Genomic DNA, 24,192 nt, shown 5'->3' on the forward strand with positions numbered 1-24,192 from the left:
CTGTTGAATTGGAGCCACCTGTGTCAGATATCAAAAAAGTCACATAACTTACATGACTAAATATAGAGCTGAGGTCATAGGTGTGGGCACCCAGAGTCTGCTCTGGGCTGACACAAGGGAATGTGCGACCATCTGGTGATTGGAGGTGTCTACAGAGAATGAGGGGGTCATGGAGGGCTGGGCAAGAGAACATGGGAGTGGAAAGGCTTCCCAGAGGATGAAGGGCTATCATAGAGTGAGAGATTAGATTTATTTGGGGCAGCTTCAAAGGGCTGAGCTAAGACTAAGGGGTGGAACTGAAGAGCTGCAAATCTTGGTCCAATTTTAGGTAGGCTATTTTCCAATTAAAGTGAGGAAGAAAGTGGCAGTGCCATGAGGTGACCTCTGTTTAAGCAGAGGCTGGACTGCCGTGGGCTGCAATGTGGTAGCGATTCCAGAACCCCACAGAGGCCACACTGCCTGACTTCAAGGACCCTTCCACTCTGAGGCTTTTGGCCTTGGCACAGTGAACAGGAAGTGGATCAAGCACTAAGATATCTGGATCAAATTCTTTATCAGAAGCCTGTCCTCTGGACTCAGCAGCAAAAACGTGTGACCTACCAGACCCTGCTGCACTCCTGGGGTGTCTTAAGGTACCTGTAGTGGTTGGTCCAGGCCCGGGTTGTAGACCCTTCCCCTCCTGCCTCAGTCCTCCTCCCCCCAGCCGACCTGTTGAGAAGGCTCTCCCGGCCGCTCTCAACAGTGAGCCACCAAGCCACCCAGCCCAGTGCTCAAGGCCCTGCACACCCTCACATTTGCCTCACCACCCCAGCTGGAGTTGTGCTCCGGAAGGACTCATCCCCTCTCGTTTTCCTTGTGCAATGCCCACAACCCCATCACCCTGTTGGTGCTAGAATGGGATTTTTAGCATCTTAGGAAGTCACCAGAGTGAGATAGCCGATTTTAGCCACTTTAGAAGAGGACGCAGAGATTTCTGGGAGTTTCCTTTGAATGGGAAAGAGAATACCTAGGGAGTTCTTGGCGGGGTCCCAGGCAGGCCCTGCTTCTCTGGATGCGAATGCTGGTGACAGTGACCCCAGGGGCCTGCTGCTGCTGGTCCTCAGATGGGCTCCCCGCTAGGCAGAACCCCAGGCCTTTGTGTAGAACAGGCCACTCCCCAGATTTCACACGGGTGCTGCGCCGGGCTGAATTCATCCCTGGTGACTGCTGAGTGGATGCTCAAGCCTCCACTCCTCCTGGCACGGGCCGCAGGTCAGCCCTCGGGGCCAAGACGCCTCTTCTGCGTCCTGCGTCGATATCCCACCAGCAGCCCGCGCGTCCAGCCCTGGGTCCTAGTACGGTGCTGCGGCTGTCGGGTTTTGCCTCCCGAGTGCCCGTGGCAGGGCGTCGCGACCTGTCCTCCGCAGACGGCTCTGGGGACGCCAAGGCCTTCTAGGTCCCCACACGCCCGGGCTCACCCACCCGCACGCCGCAGTCCCTATGGCGCCTTCCGGCAGGCAGGCCTGGCTTCGCCTCCCATTCTGGCCGTGTGTTGTCTCTTTTTATTGCAATTGTCAGCCAAAAGCGAACCAAGTTCAAGAGAAGTGGGAAACTGTCAACGTAGCCATCAAGCCCACAGACCTCGGGAGAAGGAGCGGGCGGGAAGAGGAAGGGAACACCGGGATCACTTCTGCTTCCTCCACGTCCTACTCCGCAACCAGCTCTCCCGGGCTGGCTTTCTCGGAGTATCTTTGGCTCTGATTGGGCTGTGTTGGATCACGTGTCAATCCCAAGCCAATCAGCTTGCCTAGAGAGACGGTGCCCTCTGGTTGGAGGCCAAGCTTCGTGACAGGCAGGAACGTGGTCACCCGGCCCATCTTCGTCTCCCGCCTCTGTCCCTGCCTCCATTATACCCCTGGCCTGGGAGGACACCCGGTGCCCTTTGGATGTACCCGCTGCGGCGTTGGGACCGCAGGGACAGGGGGACTGGCTGCCCCTTGTGTCCCCTCCTCCGGCATCACTGAGGTGTCGCCACATTGGGTCGGCCCTCCCTGGTGTGGGGCCCAGACAGTGTTGATTCAGGAATCCGGGGTCAGCACCACTGAATGTGCTCCTAAGGTCTGCCTTCTGGAGAGAACGTTGCCAGAAGTTTCAGGAATGTGATGCTCTGTGCTTAGGATGCGTGTCCAGTTCTGATCTACAGATGCTTAAACCATTTCCCTCTGGAAGGGAATGTCCCACGCAGCAGTGCAGACTCTCCTCCCTGGCTGGGTTGGGGGTGCAGGGCTGTGGCCCCGCTCCATTCCGCACTGGAATTCCCATCTGGTGGCTTCTCTCCCTGTGCTGTAGGGAGCTGCTGGAGACCACGTGCCGCCTGGCCAACACACTGAAGAGACATGGCGTCCGTCGAGGAGACTGTGTGGCCATCTACATGCCCGTGTCCCCAGTGGCTGTGGCGGCAATGCTGGCCTGTGCTAGGATCGGAGCTGTCCACACGGTTATCTTTGCTGGCTTTAGTGCGGAGTCTTTGGCTGGGAGGATCAATGATGGTGAGCATGTGGGCCCTGGGAGGGGGGAACCCAGGAATCTCCTGGCCTTGGTCCTGGGGACCTGGACATCAGGCTGGAGACCATCCGAGTGGATACAGACATTAAAAAAAATTCACACACAGGAATGGTTGGTGCTTCCAGGGACAGGCACATGGCAGAGTGAGCATTTGTTTTGCGGGCTGAGATCTGAGTGTCTTGGATTTAGCCAGGTTAAGAAGGCAGGGGAGACATACAGGTGGGGGTGGCGGGAGCACAGCGTGGCAGGGGCAGCACAGGAGGGAGGACATGTGTAGGGTGAGGTGAGGCCAGAGATGCACTGAGTGGTCCTACAGGCCAACACCTGGAAGCCTCTGCTGTGAGGAACAGGGGGGTGGGCTGTCTTTGAGTTTCACCTGGAGCAGGTGAAGGGGGCCTGAGGTGTAACTTTCAGGCTTCTGTATGCAAGTATGTCACTGTCTCCTGGACAGTGTGCAGAACAGTAGTGTCTCTGGTGTGGTTTGGGTATTGTCCCCTCCAAATGTCCGCTAAAATATAATCCTGTGTTGGAGATGGGGCCTAGTTAGTGGGAGGTACTTGGGTTGTGGGGACAGATCCCTCTTGATTGGCCTGATGTCTGCTCCTCCTGGTAATGAGAGAGTTCTCGGTCTATTAGCCCCACTAGGGCATTAATCTGTTCATGAGGGACCCACCCCCATGACCCAGACATCTCCCTTTAAGCCCCACCTCCAGCACTGGGGACCAAATTTCAGCATGAGATTTGGAGGGACAAACATCCAAACTATAGCCCAGGCTGCTGAGCATTCTGTAGGAGGCAGGAAGACTGGTAGCTCCGTTTCAGGGCTTCTCCCTCCACATTCAAGGGCATTGCTGCCACCCTTTCTCTCTCTCTTGACCCCTGTAGCACCTTGCGAAGGCTGTCAAATTTACCTTAGTCCGCGCCAACGTTGTGACAATACTCTTCTTATTTATTCCTCCTACCTTTAAAGTGACCATCATAACCATTTTAAAGTGCACATTTCAAAGTGACATTAGATACAATCACAGTGTTGTGCAACCATCATCACTAGTTCCAGAATGCTCTCATCACCCTGAATGGACACCTTATGCCATTCAGTCATTAGCAGTCATTTAGCAGTCATTCCACCATCACCTTTAGGGGGCATGTGTCAGCACTTTACTTATTTTTATAGCTGAATACTGCCCCCTCCCCCACCTCGATTGGCCATAGTTGGTTTATCCATTCATCAGTTGATGGCCATTTGCCTTGAATGTCTGCATACGGGAGCATCTGCTTTCAGCTGGGGGTATGGCTGCTGGCTCACATGGTAATTCCATGTTTAGCTTATGAGGAACTCGTAATCCCAGCACTTTGGGAGGCAGAAGTGAGAGGATTGCCTGAGCCCACGAGTTTGAGACAAGCCTGGGTAGCATGGTGAGACCTTGTATCTACAATAAATCAAACAATTAGCCGGGCGTGGTCAATCACACCTGTATTTCCACCTACTTGGAAGGCTGAGGCAGGAGGATCACCCGAGCCCATCTGGTCGAGACTGCGGTGGCAGTGAGCATGCCACTGCACTCCAGGCTGGGCGACAGAAAACTGTTTTTCAAAGGAGCTGCACCGTTTGACAGTCCAACTAGCAATGTGTGAGGACTCTGGCTTCTCTGCATCCTCATCAACAGTTATTTTTCAGTTGTTTAAAAAAATTGTAGGCGTTGTAATGACAATGAAGTAGTATCTCATTGTAGTTTTCCTTTGCATTTTCCTAATGACTAATGTACTGAGCATTTTTTGTGTGTGTGCTGGTTGGCCATTTGTATATTTTCTTTGGAAAAATGTCTACCTGAGCCCTGCCCATTTTAAACTTGGTTGCTTACCTTTTTGTTGAGTTGTAAGAGTTCCTTATATATTCTGAATATTAGATCTTTACCAAATATGTGATTTGCAAATAGTTTCTTCCATTCTGTAGGTTGTCTTTTCACTTTCTCTCTAGTGTCCTTTGGTGCACAAAAGTTTTAAGTTTTGATGAAATCCACTTTATCTGTCTTTCTTATGTTGCTTGTGCTTCTGCTGTATTATTTGAGAAAGCATTGCCTAATCCAGTTTGTGAAGATTTGCTTCTGCACTTTCTTCTAGGGGCTTCATAGCTCAAGCTTTTAAAAGTAGGTCTTTGGTTCATTTTGAGTTAGTTTTTGCACAGGATATAAGCTAAGGGTCCGCTTTCATTCTTTGGCCTGTAAATATCCAGTGGTCCCAGCATCATTTGTTGAAGTGACTGTTCTTTCCCCATTGAATGGTCTTGGCATCCTTGTTGAAAATAATTTGACTGTATACGGGAGGGCTCATTTCTGAGCTCTGTAGTCTTCTTTTTTTTTTTGAGTTGGAGTTTCACTCCATCACCCGGGCTGAAGTGAAGTGGCATGCTCACAGCCACCCCAGTGTCGACCTGCTGGGCTCAGGCTATCCTTCCATCTCAGCCTTCCAAGTAACCAGAACTACAGGTATGTGCTACCATGCCTGAATAATTTTGTGATTTATTGTAGAGATGAGGTCTCGTCAAGTTGCCCAGGCTGTTCTTGAACCCGTGGGCTCAGACAATCAATCCTCTCACCTTGGCCTCCCAAAGTGCTAGGATTATAGGCTTGAGCCACTGCTCCTGGCCCTCTATAGTCTATTTAATTTATCTATAAGCTTATCTCTATGTCCTTTTCTCAGCACCCAATGTCTTGACATTGTAGCTTTGTAGTAGGTTCTGAAATTGAAAGCGTGAGTCTTCCAGCTCTGTTCTCTTTTTCAAAATTGTTTTGACTATTCTGGGTCCCTTTCATTTCTGTATTAATTTTAGGATCAGCATTCTGTAAATAAGACTGTTGGGATTTTGGTTGGGATTTTGATTGTATTGAATTTGTAGAAAAATAGGAGAGTATTGCCCCACTAACAATATTAACCCACAAACATGGAATATCTTACCATTTACCTAGGTCCTTTAAAATTTTTTCCAGTAATGTTTGTAGCACTCAGTGTACACATCTTGCATGTCCTTGGTTAAATTTATTCCTAATTATTGTATTATTTTTGAAGATTTTATAAATGGGATTGTTTTCTTAATTCTCTTTGTATATTATTTATTGCTGATATCTAACAATACAACTAAATTTTGCATGGTGATCTTGTATCCTGCAAATTTCCTGACTTGTTTGTTAGAGCTAATAGTTTTTTGTGGATTCTTGAACTTTTATATACATTAGATCATGTCACCTGTGAGTAGAGATTGTTCTACTTCCTCCGTTCTAATTTGGATGGCTTTTATTTCTTTTTCTTGCCTGATTGGTCCAGCTAGAACCTCTGTTACAGTGTGGAACTGCAGTGGTAGAAGTGGCCTTCTTTGTCTGTCTCCTGATCTTAGGGGGAAAGCATCACTCTCACCACTGAGTATAATGTGAGCTGTGGGTTTTCACAGATGCCCTTTATAAGACTAAATTCCCTTCTATTCTTGATTTTGAACATTTTTATCATGAGAGGGTATTGGATTTTGTCCAGTGCTTTTTCTGTATGAATTGAGATGTTTTTTTCTTTCATTGTATTAATGTGGTGTGCTACACTGATTTTTGCATGTTGACCTCCCTTGCTTTCCTGGAATAAACCCCACTTGGTTATGGTGTACAGTCCTATCAGTGTGTTCCTGGATACAGTTTGTTAGCGTTTGCTAAAAAGCTTTGCATCATTGTCCGTAAGGGATACTGGTGTGAAGTTTTCTTTTCTCATAGTGTCTTTATCTGGCTTTGGCACCTGGGTTACACTGGCCTCATAAACTGAACTTGGGAAGTATTCTCTCCTCTTCAATTTTTTCAAAGAGTTTGAGAAGAATGGGTATTAATTCCTTACTAGATGTTTGATAGAATTCACCCGTGAAACCATTTGGCTCTGGTCTTTTCTTTGTTGGGAGGTTACTATTTTCTTTTTAAAGATGAGGAAACTGACTTACCCAGGGTCATATAGCTGGTAAGTAAGAAAGCTAGGATTTGAACACAGACAACATGTTCTTGCTGTTGGCCTTCTACTAGGCTGCCCGCTTCCTCTCTTACTGGTATGGATGTGGTGACCCAGTTTGTCTGTTAAGGGTCTCTGAAACAAGCAGCAGCTGTTGACTCTTGGTTACTTGAGCATATGGGATTGAGCAACTGGATCCTGAGGCAGCTCCCAGAACCTCAGGAACCCCGAATAGCCAGGCCACAGGAGGGCAGGGACCAGGCAGCTCTGTGGGCCTCAGCAGGGGTGTGCCTTGTCTCTGGGACTTTGTCCTGAGGAGGACTCTTTCCTGACACCCTCTAGCCTCCAGGTGCAGCTCTTTGGTGTCAGGTTCCTGGGGGTGGGACTCTTGAGGCAGGTGTCTATGTCCTCTGGGTTAGCCAAGTGCTGTTTTGGCCACTTATGGCCATGTGACAAAGAATTCTAAAACCTAGTGCTTAAAGCAACCACTGACAGCAATACATTTTATTATCATATTTCATGATTCTGGGACAGTAATCCTAGGGGAATGGGGGAAGGTGGGTCTCTGCTCATTTATGTTGATGACTCAACTGGGTTGACCTGGATGGATGGGACTGGCCGGTGTGCCTCTTTTCATGTGGCTTCTCCACAGGCTGACTTAGGCATCCTCCAAGCATGGTAGCCTCAGGCATTCACACGTCTTAGGTGCGACTTGTGGCTCCAAGAAGAGGGAAATAGAAACTGCCATTTGCCCTCGGCCAGGCCTGGTACCTGCAGAATGTCATGTTACTACACTGCCTGGGTTAAACCAGTTCCCACCATTCTGGATTCCGGGGGCGGGGCCTGGGCTCTGCCTCCACAGAGCATGTCCTCACAGTGTAGCCACTCTCTGTCTGCCACTGGGAGCGTGGGTGTGCGCACAACTGCTAAACTGGGCGGCGTCTCAGTAGCTGGTGCCATTCCGGAATTCCTGTGCTCTGCCTGGCCTGGGCACTGACCATCCTGCTGCTTCCATCTTCCCTCTCACTGTAGGCTGTGAGCAGTGGGGAGAGAGGCAGGCTTGCTGGGAGACAGGAGTGGCTGTGGTCTGTTCTGTGAGAGGCTGTGGGCACAGGATAGTGACCCCTCAGATCCCTGATCCCTGAAACCTGTGACATGTCCCCTTGCATGGGGAAAGGACTTTGCAGATGGGAGTAAGGAGATGGGACTCAAAATATGGGTATCGCCTGGGTATCCAGGTGACCCCTCTAGTCACATAGACCTTAAGCCCTGAATGTCCTCTGACTGGAATCAGAGGGCTGGAGGCACGGGAAGCACTTACGCTGCAATGCTGGCTCTGAAGGTAAAGGGGTTGTGAGCCAGGGAAGACGATGCTGGGTATGTCCCTGGCTGATGGTAAGGAGAGGGACAGTCCTCTGTTATGTGGAACTGAGTTCTGCTACCAACCCAGTGGGCCCGAGGCAGATGTTCCCCCAAGCCTCCAGATCCTGGTGCTGACACCTTGACCTTGGCCTTGTGAGATCTGAGCATAGAGTCTTACTGCGCCTGCCTGGCTATAGAACTTGAGTTACACATGGCTGTTCTGAGCCCAAGTGTGTGGTCCTTGGTCATGGGAACCACAGAAGATGAATGCAGACACTGGTGCCTGCACAGAGCCCTGGGGGAGCATCGAGTCCTTCCAGATGAAGTGGCATGTGGCTCTGCTGTACCTGTGCTGTTGCTCAGCCTCGGAGGCGTCCATAGGCTAGACATGCTTGTGGAGCTCAGTGCTTCCCACTACCTCCTGGGGCCTGTCTTTGAGAACCTGTGGGTGGAAGGCCCTGGACAGATACACCCTGGAGGAGAGGCATGTGCTGGGAGGCAGGGAGGAGCTGCCACCATGGAGCGCAATTTCAGTGTATTATATGACCGAGGTCACTGTTTTTCTTGGCGAGGTCCTGACCTTGTGAGTTTTCTCTGTTTTTCATCCCACTGAAAGAGGTTCATTTCTACCTGCTGGACCATCTCCTTTCCTCGCCAGTAGGGAGCTCGCCCCACCAAACCCAGCTCAGGTATGGAGAGTCTCTGACAGGCTCCAATCATCTGACTTGGTTTCCCCAAGTGACTGATCACTAAAGCCTAAAGGGCAAAGGATATGTTTGACTGGGACCCTTGGGATACCCTGGGATGCACCTGAGCAGGTCTAGGGTGTCTCTGACCCCTGGCTGGTCCTGCCAGGCCACCAGCTGCAAAGACCTGTGCTGGGGAGTCCTCAAGGCCACAGTGTCTCTGGCTCTTAGGAGGAGGAAGGCGTCTGGGCATGTTATTGGAACGCTTTCAGACTGACTGAGGAAGCCTGATGCCTAGGTGGGCTCCCCTGAGAGGCCCTGGGATATCGGGAGCCACATGAAGGTGTTCATGGGAGGAGGGCCTGGGCAGCATGAGGGCATGGGGAGTGGGGCCACGGGGGTGACCAGGGCTCAGTCTACCCTGCATGAGAGGGGAACACACATGCCTTGAGGTGGCTGCATGTGAGGGTAGGAGTGAGAGTGTCTACATCCCAACCCTGAGAGCCACCAGTTGAGGGCTGCTGAGTGGGGAGAGCCCTTTGTGCTGATTAGCTGGAGCCTGAGGCATGTGGCAAGGCCCTGCATGTCTGTGCTGCAGCTGGGCGTTTGCTCAGGCTCTTCCCCAGGGCCGACTGTCAGGATCTGCTGCAGTCCTGATCCCTTTGGGTCTCTGCACTGGGGCACCATGTGGAGGGAACGGCTTGAGCCTGTGGTCCTAAGGCCTGGTGTGCATGTCTCTCATTCTCTGCTCTACCTCCCTTGGGTCAACCTTGGAAGCCTGGGTCTCCTGGCTCACCTGGCTGTTCTTTGGAAAGCAGGTGTGGGGCCAGGAGGGCTGCGTGGGGCAGGCAGCTCCTGGGCATCTGGCTGGGCTGTGGCCTCTGACCACTGAATGGTGAAGTCCCCTAGGACATGACCTGGCCACACGGGACATCTTGGGGCTTGGCCTCTGGTTGTCCAGCCTTCTTGGTCTGCTTGTCAGTGCTGCTCTGCCACCATGGTCGCTGGGGGTGGTGGGATGGCCCCTCTCCTGGGGAACTCCTGGACAGATGGGCAGGAAGGGTGTGAATCTGGTGGGAAAGCTGTCTTCATGCCGCTGTTCTGAGAGGAAGAGGTGGGTGTCAGAGCAGTTCCTCTCAGGTCCTTTGCACGTGCCCAGGAGGAGGCCGGGCACTCCTGTTCATGTAGGGGCTGCAGAGCAGGTACACCTCCCTGCATGTTGACTCTTGCTGCAGTGGGATTTCTTTATCATGCTCAGCCTCAGGTGTGACACACAGTCAGAGCCAGGTGGGTCACAGAGGGGAGGACACTGATCAGAATGTCCATGCTGTCCTTGCCAGCTAAATGCAAGGTGGTCATCACCTTCAACCAAGGACTGCGGGGCGGCCGTGTAGTGGAGCTGAAGAAGATTGTGGACCAGGCTGTGAGGCTCTGCCCGACTGTCAAGTGTGTCCTGGTGGCCCACAGGACGGACAACAAGGTGCACATGGGGGATCTGGATGTCCCCCTTGAACAGGTAGGTCTCCTAGCTGTGTACAGTGTGAGGTGGAGAGATTACTGTCAGGTGAGCAGGGCCCGGGTTCTCTAGAGGTGCCCAGGGTGCCCCTGTGGTATGTGATAAGCTTAAGTCTTGGTTGGGAAGATAGAATTCAAGAAGATAGAACCACAAGCCTGTTGGAACACTTAGTGTAACAGACATGACTGTATCTTTCCTTTTGTTTGTATCTTCTTTGCATTTGAAATTGAACTTGGGCTGGCCAGAGCAGGTGAACTCTGAATCTGGCCTAGTCCTGCCGCGGTTATGGGGTGGTCTTCTCAGGGAGGCTGAGCACAGGGAGAGGCTGAATGCACTGGGTGGGCTCTTTGTTTTCTCTCCCTTCCAGGAAATGGGCAAGGAGGAACCTGTGTGCGACCCGGAGAGCATGGGCAGTGAGGACATGCTCTTCATGCTGTACACCTCAGGGAGCACTGGAACGCCCAAGGGGCTGGTGCATACCCAGGCGGGCTACCTGTTGTATGCTGCTGTCACGCACAAGGTGGGACCCGGGGATTTGGCTGCAGCCAGGGTGAGACCTCCTTTGTAGAGCAGTGCTGGTAGGCGTGGGTGCTAGCATTTTCTCCTGGCATGCTCAGGCAGAGCCCCATTCTACCCACCTCCAACACAACTCCTCAGGGTTCTGGCTGCCTTTGGACCTCCGCTGCGCTGTCTAGAAGCTCCTGGAAAGTCTGTGGCAGCAGAACACTGGTGGCCACCCAACCTAAGATTTTACAGAAATTTTCTTAGAACACAGATACAGAGAACCACCCAAATCAAATGTGTAATAAATGCTGTAAGGCAGATGACACTTTGGTCAATAAATGGAATGCTGCCAGCCTCTCAGAAGCCTCTTCCACAGCCTGTCTGGCCACAGTTCCCCACATCCTGACTGCCCTGTCACTGCCCTGTGTTGTTGTTTTTATAGTTTTGTCACCCAGATGCATCCCTGGACACTGCAGCTTACTGTTGTCCATGAAGATATTCTTGACCTGCTTTTAGGTCTTTTTAACCATGGGTTCCCCTCCATCCCTCTCCTATCCTTAAGCCTGACTCTCATCATGTCCGGCCATTTGTCCCTGGTGTCCCTTGTTCTGGATTGTGCCTGTTGTCCCTCTGTGTTTCCTGCAAGTAGGCAGTTGGACCTAGGTGGGATTGGGCTCAAATCAGACCCTTTGACGAGAATGAAGGAGACACAGATGTCTCTCCTTTCATGCTTTTTGAAGCTCCTGACATTTGATGCAATTTGTGGCTTTTCTGGCTTTTATTTTTGGCAGTTTTAAAGAAATTTAAAAACATGTGGCATAAGGTAACACAGAAAGGGGCCCATATCTTAAACACCCAACTAGATGAAGCTTTGCCTGCAGGTGCATGGGGTGACAACCACATCAGGATGTGGGGCATCTCCAGCTCCCAAGGCAGTTCAGGCTCCTGGTGGCTCATCCCAGCACGATCCCCTCCAGGCGCATTGGCCTTGTGTGGTTGCGGGCTTCTCGCATTTGTGCTGACTGCTGCCTCTCACGCACACTGGTGAGGGTCTTGTGTCCTGTTGTCCAGCAACTTCTCCTTCTGGGGAGGAGGGGTCCCTGGACCCCTTGCCACGCACCCACTTATCCTGCTGTGGGGGCATCTGAGCAGCAATGTCATGCGGGTTAGACTGCTGTGCACTACAGACTGGTGTTGTGGGGTGTGTGGGGTGGAGACAAGCTCCTAATGGCCCCTCTTGTGTCTGCAGCTCGTGTTTGACCACCAGCCAGGTGATGTCTTTGGCTGTGTAGCCGACATTGGCTGGATCACAGGACACAGCTACGTGGTGTACGGGCCCCTCTGCAATGGAGCTACCAGCGTCCTTTTTGAGAGTACCCCAGTGTACCCTGATGCAGGTGAGAACCCAGGACCCTGTTTGGGACCCCTACTGGGTGTTGGGAGGGAGCTTGTGGCTCCAGGCTTGAGGAGAGGGTCACAGAAGGGCAGAGGCCTGGCCCTGGGGGAGGGTGTTGTGGTTCCTATGGTCCCATTGACAAGATGCACAGTGGGCACTTGAGCTGCCTGGCCTTGAGCCCTCTGGGGTGGTCTGGGGCCAGGTGCTGGGTCTGCAGGAAGACCAGATGAGTACTAGCAGGGAGTCCGATTTGGCACTAGATGAGTGCTAGCAGGGAGTCCGATTTGCCACCCTAGTGTTCCTGCCTCTCTGACTTAAGCTGCCACCCCATTAGCATCTTCTCTGTCACATCTCCAGCCCCTAACCAGATCCAGCCCTTCCTTGTGGCAGGGCCAACTGCCTACCCCTTTGGTTTCCCCAGCCCTGCAACCAGAGTCTTTGGGCCATTCCCTCAGACCACATATTCATGGCTGGAGCCACTTCCATAAACTGAGGTCCCGTCAAGGACAGGGCCATGTCTTGTTCCCTTGGCAGCTTCCTCCCCCACAGCACAGTGTCCCCAAATGTCTGTTTAATGTTACCAAACCATAGTGGCTCTGCCTGAGCATTCAGTGCTGACAGCTGTACCGGGCTTCTTTGTCACCTTCCCGCACCCCATCCACACACTCAGTGGCTAGGGTGCTCAAGGAAGAAGCTGTAGAGGCCGAGCCAGGTCATGGACCACAGCCCAGGTGCTGTCTCAGGCTGTCACTGCAGCCCCTGGAAGCCTAGTGTCCTGGGTGCAGGGAAGGGCGAGTTGTGGTGTTTTCAGGATGCAGGGGTGTATGTGCTGGGTACACAGCTATGCTCCCAGGGACAGCACAGCCACCACTGATGTGTCCGTCAGTGTGCTGTCAGTGCCATTATGGCTGTGCTGTCCCACCAAGCACCAACCACCACTTTAGAGGCCACTTAAGTGTGAATGAGCAGTTGTTAAAGCTACAGGGGTTACTTTTGAATCCCAGTAATACCGCTTGAACAAATTCCTGGCTAGATCACGTGGGTTGCATAGCCAGGGAAGACTGTCCCCAAGTGGAGTGCTGGGGGAGGGCTGCTGTGTAGACGTCCTGGGTGGCTCCCTGTTGTCTTGCGGGGTGGAGCCCTTTTATGGATTTACTCGGGAACTGGGCGTATCGCCAAGTAAAAGTGCCTGGTGGCTCTCCTGCTTGTTTGTAGGTCGGTACTGGGAGACAGTGCAGAGATTGAGGATCAATCAGTTCTATGGTGCCCCAACGGCCGTACGGCTCTTGCTCAAGTACGGCGACTCCTGGGTGAAGAAGTACGACCGCTCCTCCCTGCGGACGCTGGGGTCAGGTGAACCTACCCTCTCCCTCAGAGCCAGCTCGGTCGACACAGGGCTCTGGCCATAGAGCTGTGCAGCTGTGTGTGTGGTGGAGGACCTACAGGCCTGACCTGACTGGGTGGAAAGTGTACATTTCCACCTGCAGTTCCCTCCCTGGAGCCGGTAGCAGCTGACAGTTTGGAGAACAACATTCCAGACATTTTCTGTGCCCAAATCTTGTCACTTAATCTTTGTTATGAGTACTTACCAACACAGTAAATTAAAGGCCAAGTCATTTCTTTAGTGGGAAAGGCATGGGATTTAATTGTATAACTTAGCTGGGCATGGTGGTGCACACCTATAGTCCCAGCTACTTGGGAGGCTGAGATAGGAGGACTGTCTGAGCCCAGGAGTCTGAGGTTGCAGTGAGCTATGATTGCGCCACTGCACTCAGCTTGGGCGACACAGTGAGACCCTGTCTTTTATAATAATGACATTAATCATCATCATCATCATCGTGATAATTGTTTATCTATAATTTACTAAGCATTTTTCATTGTTGGATGTCTTGAGTGTTCCTAAGTACATGTAATAGATGTCATCCTACACTGAGCACTGCCCCTACTGTGGACATTTCCAGGCAGAGTTCCAAAGTTGGAGTTGTTTGTAATTTTGATGGATATTGCCAGGTCACGTGGAAAGTGATGGGGGGATGGTCAGACAGTATCAGAAGTGGATCACACCTGTCCTCCCAGCTGTGTTGTCACATGTGGTCAGAAGAAAAGAGAAGGGTGGGGCTCCTGCATGCTCCTCAAGCTTTTCACAGAGGAAGCACATAAGACCATGACCACTGTGGTGTCTCTTTCTGACAAATGCATGCTGGGAAAAGGGAACATGGTGAGCATGTCCTCCCTTCCTTGTGGGCGATGTGATGAGGCCATGCCCTGCATGGCTCACCACTTGTCCCCAGTGTGGATTGGGCTGGATCTGCCCTGCAGGTGCTGAGGATGATGCAGGGTCAGCATGGGAACAGGAATGCAGTGTGTGCACATGGAAATGTGGGTTCACGGGGAACGTCCTGACACACTGCATGCTTCCAATGATTTCCCCCTCCTTTTCCCCTAATTTTCCCCTTAATAATAAAATCCTTCTCTGTTTCTCAAAGAACTTTCTAGATTTAAAAACAGGAGGAATTTGAATATTATTAAAAGCAGATATTTATTAAATACCTTTATCTTCACGTCAGCCTCATGATCTCAGCACTAATGTTGCTCCCACATTATAGAGGAGGAAATTGAGGCACAGAGAGAGGTCACTCAGTGAGTAAGTAGGGGAGTCTGTTGAACCCAGCAGCTGACTCCAGAGACCCCCATGTCCCAGCCTGGCTGATGGCCTTATGTACCCACCTTTGCTCCCTGGACAGGGCTTGGGGTTCTGGTTCCCTGGTGGTGGTACTTTCCTGTTCCCCTGTCTCTAAGAAGGAGTCCTGGGCTCTTCTCTAGATGGTGTTGTCTTAGCTTGTTCTGTGCTGTTGTATTAGAAAGCCTGGGCACCCTGTCTCGAACGTATTGGCTGTCAGTTCTGGAGGCTGGAAAGTCCAAGGTCAAGGCATCTGGCGAGGTCTTCTTGCTGCGTCATCCCACAGTGCAGGGCAAAGAGAAGGTGGGGGAGTGTAAGAGCGTGAGAGAGGTCCAGCCAGTCCCATCATGGGGTTGGAGCCCTCATGGTCTCATCTCCTCTTAGAGGTCCCACCTTTTAATACTGTCACATTGACAGTTAAATTTTGCCATGAGATTTGGAGGGGACGCACATTCAACCACAGGTGGTGAGACTGAGAGCCTTCTCTGTCGTGCTGGAGCTGTGAATGGTGAGACCTGTGTGTTTCTGACCTCCCTTGGACACTGAGTGTCCTGGGACATAAGCACATCTTTTCCTCTCTATTGAGGTATAAAACATACTGCGGTGTACAGATGTCAAGTGTTCAGTGAGAAGTGTTTATACACATCATATGCCCAGCCACCACCCAGATGAAACTGCAGAAGTGCTGCTGGTCCCCAGAGGCTCCCTCTGCCCCCTTCCTGCAGTTTCCCCTGACCATGACCATGTGGTCTCCTTTGCCATAGACTGCCTTGCTGTTTTTGAACCTCGGATAGATGGGACCACACATAATCAGCGTTGTGACTCAGCTCATCCCTGCTGCTGTGGGCAGTGTTTGCTTTCTTTGTTGCTGTGTGGCATTCCATGCATGGCATGAATGTACCATGGCTTATTGACCCATCTGCTTTTGAGGGACATTTGTAGCTCCTGCTATTGTGAGCAGGGCTGTTGTGGACATCCTTGTGCATGTCTGCTTTTGGTGGTATCTGCACTCTTTTCTGAGGAGTGTGTCAGAAGTCATATTTTGGGGTAACGAGGGAGATGTATGTTTAGCTTTAGTGGGTTCTGCTCCAAGCAGTTGTCCAAAGTAGTTGCAGTGGCTATATATACTTTTAAATATTAAGAGAAATATCCAAATTGCTCCCCAAAATTACTGAACCAAATTACATTCCTACTGTGTGTGTGAAATCCTCTTTCCCCACATTCTTGCCAAATTTTGAAATTTTAACCTTCTAATGGTGAAAATTCCTCATTGCAACTTGTATTTCTTTGATGACCATAAATATGATGTGTATCACCTCATTTCAGGTCTCTTTGTGTGTCCTTCAGAAAAATCACTAAGATGTTGTCTCCTCATGGAGCTGTTCCTTCTGGCCTTGGTTTATCTTGGCTTTGCTCACTCCTTTTCCTTTCCTGTGTGTTCCAGTGGGAGAGCCCATCAACCACGAAGCCTGGGAGTGGCTGCATAAGGTGGTGGGGGACAGCAGGTGCACGGTGGTGGACACCTGGTGGCAGACAGGTGAGTGTCCCCAGGTGTGGTCGGGCTAGGCCTAGGGAATGGCTTCTGGTCACAACACTGAGTCTGGAGGATCAAGTGTGAGGTTGAGTCTGGGGTTTGAGCTCTCAGCAGCAAGTGTGATTGAATTCAACTCCCGAGGCTGCGCCCATGTCACATGGCTGCTCTTTCCAGCTGTCAGACCATGTGTCGGGGCTTCTCTGAGCCTCGGTTTCCTCCTATGTGAATGGGGAGCCCCCTCACCAGCCATAGTGTGGGTGTTGTGGGATGACCAGCTGAGACCTGGCTGCAGCAAGCTCATTACCACTTTCCTTTGTATCAGGTGCACATGGTGCATCTGATGTGACTTTTGTATGGATTTGTCCCCTCTTCTCTTGGGTGACTGACTTACTATGGCGGTTAGGGCAAGAGACCACCACTTATAAAATAAATGTGGCTATCTGTGGTCTTATCCTGAAAGTAGCCAGAAAGTGATGTTCTCATAGTGCAGTTCTATTCATGTGGAGGCCCAGGATAGAGGTTCTCAATGACTTAGTGTCCCTAGGCATCTCCATGCTCCAGGTCGGGGGAGGCAGGTGTCAGAGAAGCTGTGAAAGAATGGGATTCTCGGGTGTCTCTTCGCTGTCAGGACATGTCATGTGAGTTCTGGCCTGGAAGCCTCTCTTGCTTACCTTCCTCAGGTGGGAGCGGTGGGCTCTGCCCTGCTCTGCTGCCAGCAAGGCCTAATATGGCCAGGCCTGCCCACACTTGGCTACTGATATGGAGTTGCTGGGTCTGAGCCTGCTGTGGAGGGGCTGGACCCATGTCTGGTTTGCCACAGACAAGAGTCATTGTCCCAGACAGGGACGGTCCCACCCAGCCCCACCTGGGAGTGCCATGTCCCTTGATGGCACAGTCTGGAGGTACATGTCACTGGCTCCTGGGCCAATGCAGCATTTCCTCATCTTCTCACAGAAACAGGTGGCATCTGCATCGCACCGAGGCCCTCAGAGGAAGGGGCAGAAATCCTCCCTGGCATGGCGATGAGGCCCTTCTTTGGCATCATCCCCGTCCTCATGGACGAGAAGGTGCGTATGGGCCTCTGGGGCCACCTCTCCTCCCTGCCTGTCCCACCCCGTGTCATGCAGCCCAGGCACCTGGAGGGAGGGCCAGTGTCTTCATTCAGCATGCAACTCAGCGTCTTCTCTCAGACCCACTGGTTGACAGCCACATGCGTGTGCCCTCAAGAGGTCAGCTACACCCGGAGGACAGGCCCTTGCCAGTCCTGTTCAGGGCGTGGCCCTGGCCAAACAGTTAGGAGCATATGCTGTGACCTGCCCCATCTCTCACACGAGCCTCACTGGGTCTACAGGGAAACATTGTGGAGGGTGGCAACGTCTCTGGAGCCCTGTGCCTTTCCCAGGCCTGGCCGGGCATGGCCAGGACCATCTATGGCGACCATCAACGATTTGTGAATGCCTATTTCAAGGCCTATCCCGGTGAGTAGGCTGGTGTGGTTCTTGCATGCCTCCCTTGATGTGTGGTCGTGTCCTCAGTTTCATGCAAACAGCAGGCATGAGCGTGGTGAGCCTATGGGTAGGAACAGGCACTCCTAGGCCTGAGTTTGTACCTATTTTCCGTCTTACTGTGCCTCCCTCCCACCTCGGGGACCCCAGTGAGTGGGAAGCCTGTCAGCAGAGCGCCACATGGTGGGCGTCCTGGCAGCTTTTAGGAAAGGTGAGGAAGCCACCTTTTTAAGCCATCTTCTTCCAGCTTGTATTTTTCCTCGGGTCATTCTTGTGACATTGGGTTGGAAGTTTACATGAACGCCATCTGTTTCGAACCTGTAAACAAGACTCGCTTTTTTGGGGAAGCACCTTGAACGCCTTGTGTCCCCTGTTCTCCCTGAAGTCTTTGCTCCACCTGTCTGCCCCCTGGAGTGTAGTCACGTGGTGCCACATAGAGCAGCATCTGCTTTAGGGGTTGTGGGGAGGGCACTGGCCAGATATGCTGCCAGGTGCTGGTTTTAGAGCTTTATGCTGTAGGGTGAGGTGGGGCATAGGGTCTACTTTGTTCCTCTTGGGAGGACAGGAGCCCAGCAGACCTGGCTCAGGGGCCCTGGTGCTGAATCCTCCACTGCGGTACAGGCTATTACTTTACTGGAGACGGAGCTCACCGAACCAAGGGCGGCTACTACCAGATCACAGGGCGGATGGACGATGTCATCAATATCAGTGGCCACCGGCTGGGGACTGCAGAGATCGAGGACGCCATGGTAAGCATGCACCTCTTGCACCTCTACGATGCCTCCATGGGCCTTGGTGGGCTGGGAATCTGCACCCTGCTCCCCTTGGCACCCTGGGGCCTCCATCTCTTGCCTTCTTGTTTCTTATGGCACACAGGCTGACCACCCCGCAGTGCCGGAGAGTGCAGTCATTGGCTACCCCCATGACATCAAGGGAGAAGGTGAGGACCACCAGAGCAGCTCCTTGTGGAGGCCCAACCCCATGCCTGCCACAGCACCCCTCTCACAGGACAGACTCTGGAGGGCAGGGTCGTTGGGGCTTCATGGGTCAGACTGTTGGTCTTCTTCTCTCTCAAGTGGAGATTTTGGAAGAAGAGGCTGGGCAGTACACATGTTAGGTCAGGCCCCGGAAATGCCGGTTCCACTCTCCTTTAAGGACACCCATCCACAAGTGGCATGACCTGTTTGGCCCCTGACTGAGCCTGGGGAGTTACATCCTGTGTCTGGGGTGTATCTGACTGGGACACTATCCATCCCTGTCACAGAGAGTTTATAACAGAACGTCCAGCCTCCCACGTGTCCTGCTCATGGGCTCAATCACAGCCCCTGAGTTGCATGCCCTGTAGCTGTCACACCAGAGTGTGCCCATCAGTGGGCGCGTGTGCTGCTCTGAGACTCTCACAGGACACTGACCCATAGTTCACACTGTACAGTGACAGGCTGTGAAAGGCAGAACTTGGGATCAGGATGGCCTTTACAAGGCCATGCTCTATCCAGGGTCCACCAGTGTCTCAGTGGCTAGGTCTGGGAAGGGGCAGGTGTACTGAGTGTTGCAATGCCAGGCTCATCCTGCCACATTGCCTGGCCTGACATGACCTGGATACACACCTCATGCCAGGGCACTGCCCAGCAGACCGACCTCTTCTGTTCTGTCCAGTGGCCTGGGATTGGGCCTACCTTCTGCTGTCAGGGTCATCCTGTGTCACAACGTGTCCCAGATGTCACCTGCCCCTGCCATATCACTGTACCGCTGTTCCATTATTTACTCAAACACTTCCTTTACATTGACCCATGGCCAGACTTGGAATGTATTTAGGTGCTTTTGAAACAGCATTGTGTTTTCCATGAAAGACTGTGCCTGTCTCTCAAATGGAAGGCTGGGGTGGGAGGGAGGCACCTCTCTAAAGAAACAGTTGCCCTCCTCCATAGGGCATGCCCAGCAGAGGTACCTATGTGATGGGAGGACTGGAGAAGGGTGGACCATTCCTCAGTGGGACCAGGGGTCACTTAGAGTCTCCCTGAAGGCATTTTGCAATGGTAGGCATCTGGTCCCTCCTTTGGGGACTCTGGCATTTTACATCTGGTCTGGGGATCCACAGAGGATGAATGTGTTACGGGGTTGGAAGCTCTATCTGTGTTGAGTCCTGTAGCTGGGTTAGAACTTCCTGGGGCCAGGAGAGGGCCCTACCTCCCCAGGCAGAAACCATCTATCCAGCAGCTCAGCAGCCCCTGGATGAGCCTCAGAGACAAGTACCACCAGGTCAGCTAGGCACGTTGGAAAGTAACCTTTAGACAAATGTGCAGGTGTCATGATTGTTCCACAGCGGCTGTAGGCCGTGTTGGGTGTGGTCAGCTGTGGATGGTGCTGCCCAGTGCTGTGTGCCTGGGGTTGTCTGGTCTCCAATAGGTGATGGTCCTGGTCACTGGGTAGCAGACGTAAGAGCTCCAGAGGCCCTGACCACCTCTGCTCCCCTCAGCTTCTTCTAATGGTTCCTCCTGCAGCTCAAGCAAGGCTGGTGGTACCAGGGTTCCTAGTGTCTGCTGGGTGGGATGGGGGAAGCATTTGTCTCATGGTGTGGTGATGTGCGTTTTCCTGATTTCTAACAAACTGGAGCATCTATTTTGCCGAGCAGCCCATTGACAGTCTGGGTTAGCCCTGAGACCATCTGTGGTGTGCTGTGAGCCTGTCCCCACTGTGATGTGCTGTGAGCCTGTCCCCCCTCTGTTTTGCACTAGATCTGAGTGAGGGAGCCCCTTGGCTTGTTTGATTAGGATCTGGACCTTGGGAACTTCTGGTTCCTCTGGCTAGACTTTTGTCCTTCTTGTCTCCAATGTCCTGGGTCTTGTATGCCTTCCCCTGGCTCTTGCTCCCACATGGAGGGCTTCCCCTTCCTCCTCTGCTCTCAGAACGCCTCAGTCAAGGCCCACTTCTGATCCCATTGCAATGGGCAAGATGAGGAACATGCAGTTCTTTCCCTCAAGGATCTCAGCCTTGTGGGTGGTGGCAGGGGATGGACAGCTGCTCACACTGCATATGCCATAACTAGGTCCATGGACAGTCAGGAAAGGCTTCATGGAGCATATGGTGGGTGAGCTGGGTCTTGAGGGGTGAATAGGAGTTTTCCAGGTTGAGATGGGGACCCATTCAGGCAAGGGCTGTGTAGGTCTTCACCGATTACAGTTCGTTCAGGAAACAGTCATCCATTGATGTAGTTCACAATTGCTGAGCACCTCCTGTTCTGGGCATGGTCCTAGACACTGGAGACACAGCAGTCGGTGACATAGACAAAAGCCCCTGTCCTCCTGGAGCCAGCCTGCTGGAGGGACTGGGGAGTGAGGGGAGAGACGGTGAGCAGTGGGTGTGGCTGTTGAGGAGGCACACAGTGAGTTAGATGGTGGGTGCCCAGTGGAGTGAGTGGTGGGGTGAGCTGGTGCTGGGGAGCAGTCAGGGCTGTGTGGGGAGAGACATGATGTGAGAGAGCAGGCAGGGCCGGCTGGAAGGATGGGCTGTTGGGAGTGGTGCCAGGACAAGTGACTGCTCATGTGGGGGACAGTCAGAAGAGGTCCCTGTGTCACAGCAGGGTCAGTGCAAACCCTTTCTGGAACACATAGGGTACTGACAAATACCACTTAGTATACAGGTTAAATGCAGATTGGCTGGGGCTGCCCTGAAGACTCTGCCATGATCGAGCCACTTCGTAACCGCTCCATACCTGCTCCAGTGCAGCAGCCATGGCCACACGTGCCACAAGTAGCCCAGGAGCTGTGGTTTAAGTTAAGCAGCCCGTGCGCAGTGTGACCTTGGGAGGTGGTGTGTGGCCCAGCACATCCCAGCCCTTTGCTTTCCTTCCAGCCGCCTTTGCCTTCATCGTGCTGAAGGACAATGCCGGTGACGCAGATGTGGTGGTGAAGGAGCTCAAGGCAGCAGTGGCCTCCAAGATTGCCAAATACGCCGTGCCCAATGAGATCCTGGTGAGGCCCTGTGCCGGGCAGGGGGTCCCCGCTCCCTAGGGTCAGGCGACAGCGCTGTTTTATGAGCACAGTGGTCTCCCTATGTGGCTGTTTGGTTTCCTGGGTGCTGGCAGGGACAGTGGGTCACTGTCTTTCTTGTCAGAGAGGGTGATGACAGGAGGCGATGCAGAGCTGACCCCTCACCTCTCAGAAGGCACTCCTGGCAGGACCCAGCATGCAAGTGATGGGACAGGCTGGGCAGTGAGGATTAGGGATCTTATTATGTATGTATTTATTTAATTTGAGTCAGAGTCTCACTCTGTCACCCAGCCTGGAGTGCAGTGGCACGATCACGGCTTACCACAGCCTTGACCTCCTGGGCTCAAGCGATCCTTTTGCCTCAGCCTCCTGAGTAGCTGGTACTACAGACAAGTGCCACCATACCCAGCTAATTTTTTAAAAAAGTTTTGTAGAGATGAGGTCTCATTATGTTGTTCCGGCTGGTCTCGAGCTCCTGGGCTCAATCTTCTTGCCTCAACCTCCTAAAGTGGTGGAATGCCAGGCATGAGCCGCCACAGTGGTTGGATTAGAGATTTTTAATAGACATGTGGGAAGTGTCTGAGCTTTCCAACCCTGTGGGTTTTGAGCACACTTCCTGGTGCTAGCGAGGGAGATCTCCAGGTTCCCTCCAAGGGCATCTATTCAGGGATCCCTGGGCCACCTCTTCAGCCCCTTAACTTTCTTGTCCTTCCTTTACTAGTATTTCCCCAGAGCAGCTCCTGGGCTGCTCTGAGGCAGAGGCCCAGCCTCACCTGATGGTTGAGTTCACACAGTTGGCCTGGTGACCTGAGTTTCAGAGACCTCAACTGTTAGGTGAACTGAATTGTTTCCAAAGACAGAAGCACTGTCAGAGATCCAAACACAGCTCCCGATGTCTTTCTGCTTGCGTGGAATGGGCCATGGTTGCTTGGAAATGCTAAATGTAGCCGGGTATGGTGACTCATGCCTGTAATCCCAGCACTTTGGGAGGCTGAGGTGAGAGGATTGCCTGAGTCTAGGGGTTTGAGTCCAGCCTGGGCAACCTGGCGAGACCTTGTCTGTATGATATACCAAAACATTAGCTGGGTATGGTGGCATGTGCCTGTAGTTCTAGCTACGTGGAAGGCCGAGGTAGAAGGATTGCCTGAACCCAGCAGGTTGAGACTGCAGTGGCTGTGAGTGTGCCACTGTACTCCAACCTGGGCAACAGAGTGATACTCCTACTCAAAAAATAAAATAAAATAAATGTTAAGTTTTTGAACACTAAGATCATTTTTTTTCTCTTCAGAAGCTCCTGCCTCTTTTTATATAAGACGAAAGCCTCTAAGTGTCAGGTCAGGGATGGAGATGAAGTGCCCTGGCACATGCTTAGACCTGTGGCTGCCTGGATGCCCATCCATGTGTGGTTGAGGGGGGAACAGAAGTACCAGCGCAGGGTGAACTGGGTCCAGGAGGACTCTGCCTGGGGGTGGGCGTCAGCGACACCCCTTTCATGGCTAGTCTTGTCCTTTAGCCTGATTCCAGCTTTAGGTCCAGATAGGAGGAGGATAAAGCCAGAGACCGTGGGCCACTGTCATTCTCTGGGGTGGGGCCCTACACATCTATGAGGGTCACATATGAGCAGAAGCCCCAGCGTCAGCATGGTTGTTGCCCCTGAAGCTGGGTCTCCACTCCACACACTAATACTGAGCCTGTGCCTTGCCAGGTGGTAAAACGTCTTCCAAAAACCCGGTCTGGAAAAGTCATGCGGAGGCTCCTGAGGAAGATAATCCTGGGTGGGGATCTGGGGGACACCACCACCCTGGAGGACCCCAGCATCATCACCGAGATCCTGAGTGCCTACCAGAAGCACAGGGGCAAGCAGGCTGCTTCCAAGTGACAGGCACCTCTGCCTAGGCCCGCAGAATGAGACCAGGCACCTGAGTCCCTGGCTGGTCTTTCTCAGAAGGGGCCTTGGGGTTGGCTTCTCTCCTGGTCCAGAACAGCCCTGCCCCACACACGGCCCCCATGTCCCAATGTAAAGTTGGGTTGAGCCCTCTCTCCCTTCTGTTGGAGACCCCAGAAGTATATAGCCCCTGGAGAGGCCCATCACACATGGGTAGGGTTTGTCCACTTGTCCCGGATTTGGTTTTCTGGAAAAAAGTCATTGCCATCTCTGTTTCTGTGTCCTCTTGAGACAACTAGTGAAGTGTGCTTGCTTGGATAACTCAGGCTAAAGCCTGAGTGTGTTCTCCAGATGTTTCCAGACACACAAGACAGAGATTTTATTTTTTAATTTTACATTTTGGAAGGATAATGTACAAGCACTCAAGTGTCATGTATGAATTGTACATGCTCTTCAAAAATCGTTGTTTTTTTTTTCCTCCACTGGTGGGGAAGCGTGTGAAGATCAGGGGCTGCACTTCTCATCACTGCTTAGCATATTTGGGAGTGGGAGATGTCTGTGCTTCTGTCCAGACGGGGGATTTCTGGGCCTGCAGTGTCCTCCCAGTGTCTATCTC

General features: G+C 52.4%; 1 protein-coding gene across 1 annotated transcript; it reads left to right on the top strand.

Moving 5' to 3' along the window:
* The first annotated feature begins 2,476 nt into the window (after nt 1–2,476).
* Nucleotides 2,477–23,570, top strand: ACSS1 (acyl-CoA synthetase short chain family member 1). The gene is made up of 12 exons (XM_021717863.1): nt 2,477–2,536; nt 9,908–10,083; nt 10,451–10,603; nt 11,837–11,984; nt 13,199–13,336; nt 16,108–16,200; nt 17,152–17,264; nt 17,549–17,675; nt 18,324–18,451; nt 18,579–18,642; nt 21,555–21,673; nt 23,397–23,570. The coding sequence occupies exons 2-12, from the start codon at nt 10,054–10,056 to the stop codon at nt 23,568–23,570; spliced, it is 1,287 nt and encodes a 428-aa protein (XP_021573538.1). The 5' UTR covers nt 2,477–2,536; nt 9,908–10,053.
* The last annotated feature ends 622 nt before the right edge of the window (nt 23,571–24,192 follow it).

The sequence above is a fragment of the Carlito syrichta genome, unplaced genomic scaffold, assembly GCF_000164805.1.
Source record: "Carlito syrichta isolate Samal-C Ts95f unplaced genomic scaffold, Tarsius_syrichta-2.0.1 Scaffold311350, whole genome shotgun sequence".
NCBI lineage: Eukaryota > Metazoa > Chordata > Mammalia > Primates > Tarsiidae > Carlito > Carlito syrichta.

Excerpts from the sequence above, each read along its gene's own strand:
- ACSS1 (XM_021717863.1), top strand. The coding sequence starts at position 10,054 with ATGGGGGATCTGGATGTCCCCCTTGAACAG. Across the intron at positions 18,452-18,578 it reads CAGAGATCGAGGACGCCATG|GCTGACCACCCCGCAGTGCC; the intron begins GTAAGCATGCAC and ends TATGGCACACAG. Across the intron at positions 21,674-23,396 it reads CCGTGCCCAATGAGATCCTG|GTGGTAAAACGTCTTCCAAA; the intron begins GTGAGGCCCTGT and ends GTGCCTTGCCAG.